This window comes from Rattus norvegicus, chromosome 13 (assembly GCF_021556685.1).
Source record: "Rattus norvegicus strain SHRSP/BbbUtx chromosome 13, alternate assembly SHRSP_T2T, whole genome shotgun sequence".
In the NCBI taxonomy this organism is placed as follows: Eukaryota; Metazoa; Chordata; class Mammalia; order Rodentia; family Muridae; genus Rattus; species Rattus norvegicus.
The window spans coordinates 49384560-49400766 of NC_141546.1; the positions used below are offsets into that span (position 1 = coordinate 49384560).

The 16207-nt window shown below is 45.2% G+C and overlaps 1 protein-coding gene across 15 annotated transcripts in view; it reads right to left on the reverse strand.

Annotated features, from left to right (window-relative positions):
• Positions 1-1128: 1128 nt before the first annotated feature.
• Positions 1129-16207, reverse strand: part of Ipo9 (importin 9) — a 49593-nt gene continuing 34514 nt past the window's right edge. For 14 of the 15 annotated variants that reach the window (XM_087580793.1, XM_087580799.1, XM_087580797.1 and 11 more), the window contains 10 exons: positions 10365-10591; positions 7987-8135; positions 7015-7143; positions 6026-6301; positions 5216-5382; positions 4169-4302; positions 3455-3577; positions 2966-3070; positions 2676-2752; positions 1129-2228 (listed from right to left, as the gene is read on the reverse strand). In XM_087580793.1, coding sequence (XP_087436919.1) covers positions 2118-2228; positions 2676-2752; positions 2966-3070; positions 3455-3577; positions 4169-4302; positions 5216-5382; positions 6026-6301; positions 7015-7143; positions 7987-8135; positions 10365-10591 — 1498 coding nt within the window. In that variant the 3' untranslated portion in view covers positions 1129-2117. 15 annotated transcript variants of the gene reach the window in all.

Sequence of the window (16207 nt, forward strand, 5' to 3'; positions counted from 1 at the left end):
AGTTGCCTTTCGTAGGAGACAAAATAGGAGCCAGAGGTCAACTTTGTCACACCAAGTCACCAACAGAACTTTCGCCTCGATCTTGGGAACAGTCTCTCAGCAGGATGGGAGATTCCACTGTTCCAGGAGGCAAATGCTCTGAAAACACAAGAATCTGTCCATCAAGGTGCATAAGACCCTCCACCTCCAATCACTTATGTACGTTGGCCAGGATGGCTTCCTAGGAACCTGTTTTTCAAGTTTCCCTAAGGCAGGAGCTTAGCCTTCCTATCAAGTGAAGCACTCGAACGGGACAGGCCCTTTGGACTAATTTTGGCACTACACATTGGGAACTGTTCAAACGTGCAGGCTTAGAATAGATATATGTCACTGTCAGCATATGAACTGGGGTCCCCAAGCTTCCTCAAATTCAGCAGGCCAATGCTTCTAACCTGGTACCAGTCTAACATGCTGAATCCACTGGACGCCTAAATCATGTGGAATGGTCTACTGTTTTTAGCACCAAATCCAGTTGGCTTTGAGGTCAACTGTGGAATGAGGTTCTAAAGTTTCTGCTGTGGTTCTCTGGGGACCACTGGGCAGGTATGCTATCATTTCTCTTTATCAGGAAATTCAACTTTAGGAGGAAAAGCAGCAAGGGCAGAGGACATACTGGTCTCCACTGCCAGGCAGAAGACAACTATACACACTTTCCTAGGCTTTTACAGTTGGTGCCTCTGACTCCAGGCCGAGCACTAAGGCATCAGGTGGTGTAGGCAACAAGCTGCCAAGTCCTTAGGCTCCAGAAAGGCCTCGTGCAGGATACACCCTGACCCTTCCGCTCAAGTTACCACTACATTCCCCTTCCTTTGTTAGCGCATCACCCCAAAGAAATAGCTCTGGCTATGTAAAATGGACATCAGACCTGGGCACTACCAAACAGAGGGAACACTGCTCTTAATCTTCACCCATTCTCAATTCGTAATACAAAGAAAACCCATTGAGGGATCTCCCTTGTTTTTTAGTACTGGGGCCTGAACTCAGGGCCATCCACATGCTGTACCACTGACTCTTAAACATATCTGGATGAAAAATATCAGTTCTCTAAGATTTCTGAGTTGCTTGCCAAATCACAGTAGGATGCCAAAATATGTTATGCTTTTTTCTGTTTTTACTTTGCTTCTAGAGGGAATAAACAGAAGGTAGAGGTGTTGAGATACCTTAGAGTATGCAGACTAAATTCATTTGTAAAGATTGCTTTACTGTCCTAGAAAAATACATGTTGCAAATTCGAGGGCTACAACTCAACCACTTTAGAGGATTCCTGAGGGAGAGGGATAACCTTTGAATATCAGACTCTGTGGTTATGTGCAGAAGAGGCATATTAAATATAGATGGGTCAGGCAGATTTAGAAATAAAAATCCTTTTCCTGATTTTTTTCCCTAAAAAAACAAAAAAACACAAAAAAACCAAAACAAGTTGCCATCCATCTGGCTTGCTCTCTCTCTCTCTGTGTGTGTGTGTGTGTGTGTGTGTAACAGCCTGGGGGAGGGGCTGTGGCATGCAAAGATGGGAAGATGGAACCTTTGACAAGGACCCTTAGTGTTGCATGAGGAAAGCATGAAGGTGAGGTTACTGGAAATGGCTTAGTATGTGGCTGCTCCAGCTTCTTACTGAAAACCGAGAGCATCACTGGCCGAGGGCAGAAAGCATAATGACCTCCCAAGGGGTTCCTATCTGAACACATCAGATGTCCTATGAAAGCAAACAGGTATGTTTCTGAAGAGTAATGGCAGTAACTTCCTGTGCTCCTGAAGTGGGGCAAAATGAGGAACCCACATCCGGGTCAATGTTTCTGGTCTGGCCAACAGAGGATGCTAGGAATGAAGGGGGTCAGAGCTGGGGAGAAAGTTCCAGATTTGGGGTATCTTCACAGGACTTTGATAAATGTTCTTTGCTTTAGCTTTTAAAATGCCAGCCCTGGTAAACAAGGGCTGAGTGTCAGTGTCACTGTCGAGGCTAAGGGCCAGAAGCCACTCCAGGCTGAGAAAAAGTGCATCTCAAGGCTGGAGAGGACTGTAGAATGGTCTGTGGCTGGGCCAGGAGGGAGCACACAGGCTGAAGAAGACTCTCCTTGTTAGATGCCGATAGTCTGTAGGACCCGCCTCTCGGTGTCGTTAAGGTGGCATGAAAACATTATGTAACAGGGCTGCTGAGCAAACTGGCAAAGGAAGTCTGTGAGATATGCCTGCAGGGAGGAGAGGAAGGAGAGAGCATCAGCAAACTTCCCCAAGGCCAACAGTGTGCAGCAAGAGGTACAGGAATGCTGGCTTTCAGACACATGCCAGCTTCCTAAGGGGTAGGTTTTCACACTGTGGACCTGCTGGACATTCAACCCAGTGACAGAAGTCCATAGGGAATCCAAAAACATTTCCAAAACTCCATCTCCTATTTCACCTGGAGAATTTCACAAAGTAGACGTAAAAGACGGATTATTGCTGGTATAGACAACTGGATAAAAATCCCAGTACCCCTCTCTACCCCAGGGCCCTGAGAACTCAAATAGACACTACCCACCCCCACTTTCTTGCAGTTCTAATGACGAACCATGAGTGGATTTGAACCCATAATATTGCTCCCATGCCTTTGAAAGCCATTGTAACTTGTATGTAATTGTCATCTATGGATGCCTCACCTGCAGATCGATCTGGTAGAGAGGGTCCTTCAGGGCATCGGGGTCATCTTCTTCATCGTCTTCATAGTAATCCTCCTCTGTTAGACACAGCCAACACAGGCAAGTCAGGACAGAGGCCACCATCAGGCCTAAGGTGGCACTCACTGCACAGCTGAGGCAGAAGGGGCAAAAGCCCAAGGAGCACCCCTTATGAGCCCACATCTCCTTTTTCCTGGGTACTCCATTCTTGGCACCAATGTGCAAAGAAAAGGTATTTACCATGTTGTCTTGTCTTTTCTCAAATAGCTTACCATATTTACTTGTAGCAAGAATGTCAGATAAAAGCTGGCCAGCTAAACCATCCTCTTCCTCCTCTTCCTCTTCCTCCTGGTCCTCCCACATATCATTGGAATCATCTATTTGAAGACAAAAAGCAGCTCAAACAATCATGCAGTTTACCTCCCCAAACCTTACTAGGACAGAACAGAAGGCCCCGAGGGTTTCTGCAATGTGGCCTACAGTCCCCAAATGTGACAGCACAAAGACTGGCCAAACCCTCCCGGGTGTCTGAATAGAAAAACTAAAGCTTTAAGGAGGAAGAAGGTAGCTGCTTCCTGGCTGCCCTCACCATCAACACTGAGATTTGAGTAAATCTGCCAGCGTCAGCCATGACACAGCTGCTTAGTAACACTCCGCACCACACCCTTAAACCTGTTCCTGGATAAACCTAATTGCCATCTGACAACATGGAACTTCACTCTCCCAGTGAGAAGTCTCCTGGGAGTAAGGGTCTGGTGCACCTTGGTTCCACTCGGCGGGAGTGGCCTGGCGAGCAGCGTTGGCCTCCATGACGTTGGAAAGCTCATTGATAATCAGCTTTAGGATCTTGACCAACAAAGGAATGTTTGTCCAGCGCTCAGGGTCTAGGAAGGAAGCAGAAACCCTCCAGTTAGACTGTCAGTGGGCTCAATATGGCAGCACCTCCATCCTTCTTCCGGCTCTACAGCAGGGTTCACATTCTCCCAGGTGCCTTCTGCCGCCCCTGATTACATCCTGCAAGGAATGAGGTACATTTAATTCTGCTGGTTCAGGAAAAGGGAGATGTAAAAGCGTTCCGGGATTAGAGATCAGTTCCTACTAGTGACAAAGCTGTGAAGCCAGCATGGGGTGCCAGTCCCTGCCAGAACTTTAACTTCTGAGACAGGGCAGACAATCACAGACTTCCAGTTAAGGCAGCAACTCGGTACAGTCCACTGCAGCCACAAGCCAGAGGTGACCAGAGAGCCAAGACATACTGAGCATGTGCCAGAGCCCCAAGGTGAAGCTGGAAGCTGGGAGCATTGTCCCAAGATTATTTTTGTCAATTTTCAACAACAAGGACCCACACATTCTGATTCATTATTGTTTAGTTTTCCGATTCTCCTTTATGAAACCCAGCAATAGAAACCCAGAACACAGTGTAGCCCTTCCCTATCCCAGGTCTGGAGCCCCTACAGATTGGACGCATGACTCACTTTTGGCTGACTTAGAGCGGGTGCGGATGCCCTCATCCATGCTGTAGATTTCTTCTCCCTTCACACGAATGTCTTGTAGCCGCTTGTCATCTGCATTGATGCCATGCTGAAGCAGTTTACATAGTGCCACAGAGCTGGCAAGGGCCAGGAAATATCATCAGCTCCCATCTAGAGCTTTCACTAAGTAGATTAGCTCACCCTCAGAAAACGAAGACCCTCTCTTTGATGGTGTAACTTCTTTTTACTACTAATTAGAAGAGGTAGCAGAGTTCAGTTAAGAATGGGGTTTGGTGTACACAAGGTGGTCTACTGATATTTGCTCATCTTGAACAAAGTTAGGGTGGGCAAGTGCACTGGACAGTGTATTTGGGTGATAAGACCTAGTGGAATACGCCCAGGCTAGAGAGTTGGGGATTTAGCCCAGGAGTAGAGGCTTGTCTATCAGACTCAAGGCCTGGGCACCAGAAAAAATAGAAGATAGAAGTGTAGGCTATGGAGTTGCAAAGGTTGGGTTGGTCAGTCATCTGTCTGTCTGTCTATCTAAAGAAGGATTTCTGTATGTATGTATGTATGTATGTATGTATGTATGTATGTATGTATGTATGTATGTATCTATCTATCTATCTATCTATCTATCTAAAGAAAGATTTCTCTGTATAGCCCTGGCTGCCTTCGAGCTAGCTCTGTAGACCAGGCTGGCCTTGAACTCACAGAGATCCACCTGCCTCTGCTTCCTGTGTGATGGGATTAAAGATGAACACTACGAATGCCAGGGTTAGGTTTGGGTTTATAAGGAAGGATAAGACACTAATCTGTACTTAACCAAGTAAAGTCTGTTCAAGAGGAGGGTCTTAGCAGAAATCAGAAATACACCTACTATGCTGATTGTTTTATTGGGAATTTCAACATGGAGATATTAAATTATATGGTTATCAAGAGAGACAGAACAGAGACTACAGGGACAGCTTGGTATGTTAAACCAGGGAAGAAAGATTTAACTATGAGCAGAAGTAGAAGGCCCAGAGCAGATATACGGCAGGGCCTTACCTAACTTTGCCTTCATACTGTCCATAGAACAGGTGCTGCCGACTCGTCCACTCAGCCATCACAAACTCCAGGGCAGGTTTCCCAGTTGGTCCTGGGAGGCTACACAGGAACTCCAACAGAGGTTCCAGCTGAGTGTGCACCAGATGAGCAAACACCATGATGAGCGACTAGAAGGGAACAGAAGGTACCTTTTTTTAGGAAAAGAGATTTCATAGACATAGGAAAGAGGGAATGGGCTGGTCAGTCAGGAAACAGACTCTGACGCTGGGCGTGGTAGCACATACCTTTAATCCAATACTCATGAAGTACAGGCAGACAGATCACTGAGTTTGTGGTTAGCCTGGTCTATACAGAGGATTCCAGGCTAGCCAGAGTTACACACTGAGACCATCTCAAATAAAACCAAAACCAAAACCAAAACCAAAACCAAAACCAAACTAGAAACAGAGTCTGGGGAGAGATGGCTCGGTGGTTAGGGCACTGCTGTTCTTGCTGAGAAGCTATGCTCGGTTCCTGGAATCCAAACCGGTGGCTCCCAAACATTTCTAACTACAGCTCCAAGAAGCTGGACTCCAGGTACGTGGTGCATATAGATGCATACAAGCAAAACACTTATAATGTGACATAAGTCTGTCTATATAGAGCAGAGTCCACTCATAGGACAGAACATGGGGCTTTCCCTCTCCATGTCTCTCTAGCCAGAGCAGATCCAATTTTACTGAGCTGTTGCACAAGCACAGGGAGAGAGTAAGACAGCCTGGGACCCACACACTCATGTGACCCCATGCACTAGTGCCCCACTGTCCTTACCTGCATGACACTGAGTGTCTCTGCCTGCTGCATCTTACTGAGGATGGCACGAAGAATCTGATCCAGATTCTCCCCAAGCTCCCGCCCTGCCTTGGAGATGAGGGTGGAGACCAGGCGGCCCACAAAGGCTGCAGTGAACTCTGAGGTTCGTGGGTCAAGGAGCTGGCTCACTACTTGCATCACGTACCATAGTCCATTGTGGCCTTGCTCATCATGCCACTGGGCTACCTGTTCCAGTGTCACTGACACATAGGCCCGCAAACACTCACCACCATTCTATGGAGACAGAAATGACAAGCAAGATTAGCCACTGGAGAACAGATGCAAGGAGACCCTCAAACTGTTACCGACAGACGTCTATACCTCCCGGGAGCAACAGGCTTACAGGGCTCGTGTGTCACTAGACACAGGAATTTACTGTCTATGGATAAAGACGGGCACTAACATGATCCTTCTTTTACCCAAATATCTATCTCAAAACTGCTTACTTCTCATTTCAGTGACCAATGACCAAGAAACCTGAGGTTTAGCAGTAAAGATTTACCTTTGGAATTGAAAAACCCTCTTAGATGTAGCCCTAATTAGGAGCATGGAAGGTCTTCATGGGATGCAGATGGACCTCACGCAAATCACCGTCTGGCTAGGGATCTCTACTCTGACCAGATCTACTATCTCTTCCCTACAGCCTTTACAAACAGAATAAAGACCCGAGAGTACCAGCGCCCTTCACTTCTCCAGGTCTATCACTCTGTTGACTATCAACTAAATATTCAGAAAGGTCTCAAATCTGGACCTCTATAGAGGCAATCTATAGGCTCCTCCATAGCATCAGTAATCAAATACAGATAGCCAGATGTCTGGTATTCACACTTTTCAAGACCATTAACAGACTTATATTTCAAAAGCATAATCACACGTCACATTTCCTGTCCTACTATATGGCTATGGCGGGGAAACTGTCTTCTCTCCAGTCTCTGAGTCTCAGATACCTGCATGGTGGCATTATCATCCGTGTGAAGGGTGCACTGTGCCACAGCAGGGAAAGCTTGACAGATGAGGAGCTGGGAAAGGGGAGGCTTTGTATTTCGAACTACTGTAGTCAAGATATCAATGGCTGTCTGAAAAAAGAAAAGTAAAAGTTACTTCTGGGGCGGGAGGCATCCAACAACCAAGATGCTTGCCAGGTATGTGGAGCTCTTAGCTTCACTGAAGCACTTATGATTTCAATAGCCATGGGGGTAGGTGGCATTGACAGGTAGGGTGACACGTGTGTTTATAATCCTGGGGCTGGGGAGGCAGAGGAAGGAGGCTTCCTAGGGCTTCCTGGCTGGTCAGCATACCTTACTTACTTGGCAAGATTCAAGCCAATGAGAAGTCTTGTTTCAAAGGAGGTAGATTGTGCTCTTGAGTATGACCAGAGTTTGTCCTCCTGTCCCCACGTGCATATATAGACACACATTGGTAGCAGTGGGGGAAAATGGCACCAGGCATGGTGGAGCATGCCTATAATTCCAGAGTTGGGCAGACAGAGGCAGGCGGCATATTTCTGTGAGTCCAAGGTCAGCCCTATAGCTAGTCCACATAGTGAGACCACGCCTCACACCACATACACTTCCTCTCTTACTACCCAGCCCCGCACTCCTCCACCTTTCCAAGACTGGTTTCTTTGTGTAGCCATGGCTGTCATGGACTCACTCGATAGACCAGGCTACCCTCAAACTCATAGATCTACCTGCCTCTGCCTCTCAAGTGCTGGGATTAAAGAGGTATGCTGCCAAACTCCCCACCCCTTTTTACAAAATCCTTAGGCAGTCAACCACTGTCCTCATGGACAGAGTAGCTCGTATGAAATACCACTCTGAACCTTCAAGTTCTGACTGATGTCCTGACCACAGGTGGGATCTGTGGGTGGTACCTGCTCTTTCCTTCTCTTACGCACTCACAAACTTGTAATCACTTACCGCACAGAGCCCTGCAGGGATCTTGTCTGCTGGGGCCTGCATTATGCTGACCAGAGTGGGAATCAGCCTCATCTGCATTGGACCTTGGCAGGCTTCAATCTGGGACAGTTCCTTGAAGATGTCCTGAGCCAGCGAGGCAACCACAGGGTCTGAGGTGGACAAGGTAACATGAAACCCATCTACCTCAGGTCAGATGGTGCTTGCTTCTTGCTCTAAGTCTAACATGAGTCAGACATTTCTGCATACAGTAAAACCTCACACACTTGGGAAATGGGAAGTGGAACAGCTACCTACAAGAGTCACCTCAAGAACAAGGGATGCTAAGTCTTCAAAAGATACATGTTTTCTTCAGGGCACAGACTCTTAAATAGCTACCCCTAAAATTAAAGGGCTTTTAGGGGTAAAAGTTAAAGGGGCTTTTAGGCTTTTCTTCTGGCGCAAAATTTTTTTCTTTTCTTTTTTTTGGAGCTGGGGACCAAATCCAGGGCCTTGTGCTTGCTAGGCAAGTTCTGGCGCAAATTTTAAGGTCTTTGTTTTCCTGAAACCTGGAATGATAATGAAACCCAATGATAAAAGACTCCAAACCAAAAAGCAAACAAACTTCCCTGCTACTTTGTTAAGAAGAAAGGGGCTGGAGAGATGGCTCAGTGGTTAAGAGCACTGACTGCTCTTCCAGAGGTCCTGAGTTCAAATCCCAGCAACCACATGGTGGCTCAGCCATCTGTTATGAGATCTGATGCCCTCTTCTGGTGTGTCTGGAGACAGCTATAGTGTACTCATATACATAAAGTGAAAAAAGAACAGAAGAATGTATAATCTTAGAGGAAGAGGAAGAACAGGAGGAGGAGGATGAGGAAGAGGAGGAAGAGGAGGAGGAGAAAGCTGGGATTGGTGGCCCATGTCTTTAATTCCGGCACTTGGGAGGCAGAGGAAGAAGGATCTACATGAGTTTCAGACTTTGAGGCCAGCCTGGTCTACAGGGTGAATTTTAGGTAGGACAGCCAGGGCTACATAAAGAGACCCTGTCTCAAAACAACAATAATAATAAGATATGAAATTTAAAATACTATTGTCCCCAGCCTCTCACATATTTAAAAAAATTTTTTTTATTTTGTATATGGGTATCTTACCTGTATACATGTCTGTGTACCCACGTGTGTAGTGCCCAAGGAGACTAGAAGAGGGGTGTCCCTTAGAACTGGAGTTGCAGAACAGTGTGGGCCACCATATGGGTAACTGGAAGAGCGGCCAATGCGCGCCCTTTCCTGCCCCTCTTACACCTTTTCAAGAAGTTGCGCATATTTCTTAGGGAGTAGTCATGTGACTGACAGGAGGGACTCCTGGGGCCCTACTTGTAGCCAAAGGTTCAGACCTCAGAAAGCAGAGCTTTACAAAGAGATGGAGCTTCTTTCTGGTGTGTTCTGAGAAAAGGTCTTATTATATAGCCTTGAATCTGTAATCCTCCAGCCTCAGCCCCTGGCTGAGAGATGGAACTTCATGTTAATCTGCTTTACCCTCGGAATAAAAGTACCTCTGTCATGTAGCATGAAAGGATACCTGTAGTGCACACTGAAGTGCATGCTAAAAGTAACTATAGCATTGTTTGTAAGAAAAAAACAGGCCACCCTAGCTCTCCAGAACAGAATGGGTAAGTAAAGCCATAGACAGCCACTTCACAGACAGTGCAGCCCAGCAGAGTGGGAGAGCAACAGGCATGCTCTGCAGAACCCATGTCAAACAGAAACCAAACACCCCCAAAGCAAATTAAATAACATGTTTAGTATGGTATCATATTAATAACTAACATTCCTGTATGACTTTTAGCTTCATTTTTTAAAACAGATATCTTTAATATTCTTCTGGTCTATTTACTATAAAAACTTAAAATGCTGAAAAGTATTACAGGAAAGAACAGACTGTGTCTCTCCCACCCAGAGACACCTTTGATATTCAATTATTTTCTTCTGGCAGAGCACTCGCCTCACGTGTGCAAGGTTTCTCGGCATGTTTCTTTCTTCAGTATCTTCTTCCCCAGTATTGGGATCAAACCCAGGGCCTTGGACATGCTAGGCAAGGGCTCTATCACTGAGCTGCACCTCCTGTCCCAGCACCTCCTTGTCCAATTCATTCTTAGGAAGTCACTTACTTTTCTACTCCATCTGAAGAGCTTTAGATTAGGTAGTTTTGCGTTAGTCGTTTACACTCTATCTTTCCTAGTCCTTATATGAATAAAATCATAGGAACTGGCATTCTACTTTACAATGCTGCTGTGTCTACAGGAGAACCAGTTCCTTTGTCAACTAGGGATAGCTCCTAAACCTCCAGTGACCACTTCTTTGGATGCTTCTCATCAACACACATATTCCTGGATGGCATACCATTACTGTACTTTAGGAAAATGGCGATGGTGAAGGGGCAGATTTTGCTTTCCACACTTGCTGTAAACTCTGGGTCAACAGTACAAACGATGCACAGGGTCTCCATCACCAGGTTGAGGACCTCGGAGCTGAACTGGGCTGCTAGGTGAATTAGGCCATCCAGGATGCTGGGGAGGAAGGGCTGAAGCACATGCGTACTCTCTGAGACTTTCAGCTGATCACAATAACTAGAGAGAGAGATACATAATTGAGAGTTACTCGTAAGCAGACCCTTCCATTTTTAGCCTTTCCAATCTTATGTGACACATGTATGCATACATAGCTTTATAAAGCTACTTCTTTAGTTAGCTATGTCTTCATATCTTTCTGTAGTATATTACATACATATCAGTGCCTCTACTTTCTTCAGAATTTCTCTTTGCCTGGGACAGAACCCAGGGTCTCTCAGACATGTTTAAGAAGGTGCTCTAACCGAAGCCACCCAGCTCTCCTATTTGCTATATTCTTTAAAATTTCATACAGTCACGTCATCACACCCAAATTATTAAGACACTAGTTAAATGCCTTAGGAGTTCTCAGACTACAGCATTAAATCACATCAAGATTTCGGTATAAAACGCTGGCAAGATAGCCGGGCAGTAAGAGTACTTGCCCCCAAACCTGATGAACCAGGCTGGATTGCTAGAGACTGCACGGTGGAAGTTATCCTCCAACGTCTACATGCTGTAGCTCATGACCAACCAGCAGACCTACAAAGCAATCCAGGCTGCAGGGGATCCACAGTGAGACCCTGTCTCAAAATCAAAACACAACCCACCAAAGGCAAAAACACCAAAGGCAGCCTTAAAACATCTCGTTATAATTGCATAATAGGAAATTATTTTTTAATTTCCATGTTACAAATTTTGTGTTTTGAGTGTCAAAATGAGTTTAATTTATATAACAGTCGATGAGACAGCTGGTGAGACGGCTCAATGATAAAGGTGCCCGAGGACAAACCTGATGCTCTCAGCTTGATCCCCAGGACCCTTGTGGGAGGAGAGAACTGAATGCCACAAGTTGTTCTTTATGTGCCACAGCAGACACACAAGCCCACACTACCTCCCACCATATACACATAAATGTAACTAAAAAATTACAATAGAATTGTTGGGAGTTGATCTAGTGCTGCTATCTATTCAAATGCTAAATACTGGCCTGCAAAATCTAGTTGCGTACCCCTCCCTCCCCAAGCAGATCCTCGAATAAACCGAGTGATGCCATATAAATCTTTTTCCCCAAACTTAAAGCTATTGGTTAAACAAAAGTGGCTATAGCCAATTACTAGGGAGAACAGTGGTAGATGGGGTTTCAGTTACCCAGCTGATCCCACGTAGGGTCCAAAATAGGGGAGGGAGGGGAGGAAGGAGGGAGGGAGGAAGGGAGGGAGAAGGAAGGAGGAAAAAGAAAACAGAGAGAACAGGAGGTCTTCATTAGACTAAATGGGCCAGGAGCACATGGCCGAGTGAAATGTCCCCCTAGAATGAACTGTTGGAGCAGAAATAACTCGTCAGACTCAAACAGCAAGTACTTGGGGAACTAACTGGAGAATTAACAGTCTAGTATACAGAAAAATAGATTAGTTATTGTGCTAAAGCTGATTTAAAAAATTCACAGCACTCTGCTTCGATTATTTGGGGGATAGCTGGGTCATATGAAAAACTAATAAAGTTATCAAATTAATATTTAAAATGCCATTCATATAGAATGGCAGTAATAAATAGAAAAAAGCGTGGTTTCTCTAAACAACACCTGTTAACAGGTACTCAATAACTTTTTTTAAAAGACGGGGTCTCCAAATGCCCTTCAACAGAGGAATGGATACAGAAAATGTGGTACATCTACACAATGTAATATTACTCAGCTATCAAAAACAATGAGTTTATGAAATTCATAGGCAAATGGAGGGAACTGGAAAATATCCTGAGTGAGGTAACCCAATCACAGAAAAACACACATGGTATGCACCCATTGGTAAGTGGATATTAGCCCAAATGCTTGAATTACCCTAGATGCACAGAACACATGAAACTTAAGACGGATGATCAAAATGTGAATGCTTCACTCCTTCTTTAAAAGGGGAACAAGAATACCCTTGGCAGGGAATAGGGAGGCAAAGATTAAAACAGAGGCAGAAGGAACACCCATTCAGACCCTGCCCCACATGTGGCCCATGCATATACAGCCACCCAATTAGACAAGATGGATGAAGCAAAGAAGTGCAGACCGACAGGAGCCGGATGTAGATCGCTCCTGAGAGACACAGCCAGAATACAGCAAATACAGAGGCGAATGCCAGCAGCAAACCACTGAACTGAGAACGGGACCCCCTTGAAAGAATCAGAGAAAGGACTGGAAGAGCTTGAAGGGGCTTGAGATCCCATATGAACAACAATGCCAACCAACCAGAGCTTCCAGGGACTAAGCCACTACCCAAAGACATGGACTGACCCTGGGCTCCAACCTCATAGGTAGCAATGAATAGCCTAGTAAGAGCACCAGTGGAAGAGGAAGCCCTTGGTCCTGCTAAGACTGAACCCCCAGTGAATGTGATTGTTGGGGGGAGGATGGGGAAGGGAACACCCATATAAAGGGGGAGGGGGAGGAGTTAGGGGGATGTTGGCACGGAAACATCCCCCTAAAGGGGAAACGTTACTCCCTTTAGGGAACAACATTCAAAATGTAAATAAGAAATACTCAAGTTAATAAAGGAAAAAAAGGAAAAAGAAAAAAAAAGACGGGGTCTCACTATGTATCCTGTGACTGGTCTGGAACTTGCTATGCAGACAAAGCTGGACTTGAACTTACAGAGATCCTCCTGCCTCTGCCTCCACAGCTCAGTGTTGGGCTTAGAGTATGTGTCCCCTTACCCACTCTTGTTTATCTTTTTGTTTTTTTAAAAGAATTTATTTTATGTGTGTGAGTACACTGCAGCTGTCTTCAGACACACCAGAAGAGGGCATTGGATCCCATTACAGATGCTTGTGAGCCACCATGTGGTTGCTGGGAATTGAACTCAGGACCTCTGGAAGGGCATCAGTACTCTTAACCCCTAAGCCATCTCTCCAGCCCTTCTTGTTTGTTTTATAGCCAAATGACATGTACTAACTGTAAAACTCCACAACCAGCGAAACCGTGGTTTATGTACGGGCTTGGTTTTGCTGTAGGGTAGACTTGCTTTTTTGCTCAGACCTAACATTTCTTTTTAAATTTATTTTCGGATTCATTTATTTAGTTTTCTGTTTGTTTGTTTTTTGAGACAGGGTTTCTTGGGGTAGCCCTGGTTGTCCTGGAACTCAAGAGATGTAACTGCCTCTGTCTGTGTTCTGGGGTTAAATGTGAGAGCCACTCCCTGCCTGGCTGGATTTATCTAAGTTTCTATGCATAAGTATACATATGCCTAGTGCCCGAAGAGACCAGAGGGTGAGGTATCCTGGAATGGGAACTATGGGTAGTGTAAGCCACCACATAGTCACTGCTTACTGGCTCTACCAGTGTGTGTGTGTGTGTGTGTGTGTGTGTGTGTGTGTGTGCGCGTGCGTGCGTGTGTGTGTGTGTGTGTGTCTATAAAATCTTACAAATGACCGAAAGTCAAATGACTGACCGCTAAGCTTACTATTTATTGCCAAGTCTACAAGACTTTCTCTACTCTCTGCTTTAGTAATGGTAAAAAATGCTGTACCCTTAGATCTTGCACATCCTGGTTTTAGACCTTGGCTCCGTCCTTATCGCTTCCTTTTCGCCTTCTACTGATCACTGCAGTAGACCCTCGTCCTTAACCACGACAGCAACTTGTACATGAGCTTCAACTTCTCACCGTGTGTTGTTATAGTTTTCTGAGCTGATCAGAGCCAGGCACCACCTTAGTGTTCAGAAGTTAGGCCTGGGGTTGGGGCTGGAGGGCCAGAGCGATGGCTCAGGGGTTTAGAGCTCAGGGGTGGCTCTTGCAGAGGACTCAGGTTCAATTCCCAGCACACAGCCCGCTCACAGTTTCAGGGGACCTGATGTCTCTGCTGGACTCCCCAGTGCACAGACAAAACACCCACACACAGGAAACAAATACACAAATAAAAAATAAGTCAGTCATAAATATGACTAAATAAATCTGACACACAGATGTATAATTATGCATCAATAAATATCTTGTTTCAGAAATCATTTAAGGTGATTACATTGAAATATAAGCCACTGCATGGAGGAATAAATTAAAGCTGGTACAAAAGATAAAAGCAGGGGCTGGGGAGATGGCTCAGTGGTTAAGAGCACTGACTGCTCTTAACCACTGAGTTCAAATCCCAGCAACCACATGGTGGCTCACAACCATCTGTAATGGGATCTGATGCTCTCTTCTGGTGTGTCTGAAGAAAGTGACAGTGTACTCATATACATAAAATAAATAAAAATATTAAAAAAAAAGATAAAAGCAAAGGCACCATGACGAACTGAAATGTTACAGTGTTAGAAATTTCAGGGACTGGAGAGGTTTCAGTGGTTAAAAAGCACAGACTGCTCTTTTTTTTTTTTTCTTCTGGAGCTGAGGACTGAACCCAGGGCCTTGTGCTTGGTAGGCAAGCGCTCTACCACTGAGCTAAATCCCCAACCCAAGACTGCGCTTTTAAAGGACCTGCATTTTTAGTATCCACTTGGGCAGCTCACAACCACCTGTAAGTCCAGGGCCATCAAAGTTACCCACGCTCCCTTGCACGTAACTGCATACACATTAATTAAATAAAATTAAACTTGGAAACAAAGAACTCTACAGTTTTAGTAATAAGGACTTAGGTGGCTAGAAAACCAAATAGGAAATGACTAAATTGAACATTTTGGCCAAGAAGAAAAGATGGCTAAGAATTTTTCATAGGGTAGCTCTTAAACATTTGTTATTTTACTTCTGTATGTGCGTGCATATGTGATATATGTATTTGCACATGTGTTTGAGTGCCCATGAAGGACAGAAGAGGGTACTGGATCCCCTGGAGCTGGAGTTACAGGAGGTTATGAACTTGGGCCTGGGACTTAAATTCAGGTCCTCTGCAAGAACAGCAAGCACTCTTTTTTTTTTTTTTTTAAAGATTTATTTATTTATTATATATAAGTACACTGTAGCTGTCTTCAGATACACCAGAAGAGGGCATCGGATCTCTTTACAGATGGTTGTGAGTTGGGCTGGGGATTTAGCTCAGTGGTAGAGCGCTTGCCTAGGAAGCGCAAGGCCCTGGGTTCGGTCCCCAGCTCTGAAAAAAAAAAAAAAGAACCAAAAAAAAAAAAAAAAAAAAAAAAAGAACACTTTGGTTATATTTGGGGTTGGGGATTTAGCTCAGTGGTAGAGCGCTTGCCTAGGAAGCGCAAGGCCCTGGGTTCAATCCCCAGCTCCGAAAAAAAGAACCAAAAAAAAAAAAAAAAAAAAAAAAAAAGTAAAAGCAGATGGTTGTGAGCCACCATGTGGTTGCTGGGAATTGAACTCATGACCTCTGGAAGAGCAGTCGGGTGCTCTTAACCGCTGAGCCATCTCTCCAGCCACAGCAAGCACTCTTAACCACTGGGCCATCTCTCCAACCCAAACATTTGTTTTTATTAATTGTTATTTAAAACATTTCTATGCTTGTGGGTATGTGTAAGGACGCAGGTGCTTATGGAGACCAGAAGTGCTGAGGCAAAGTCTCTCCCTGAGCTTGGGGCTTGTTTTTTCCTGGAAGATGGAAGTCAGCAAGCCCCAGCGGGTCTCCTGTCTCTCAACTCTCCCGGAGCTGGGGTTACAGAAGTGTGTCAGGATGGCAGCTTGTCACGGGGGGGTGGGGGTGGTG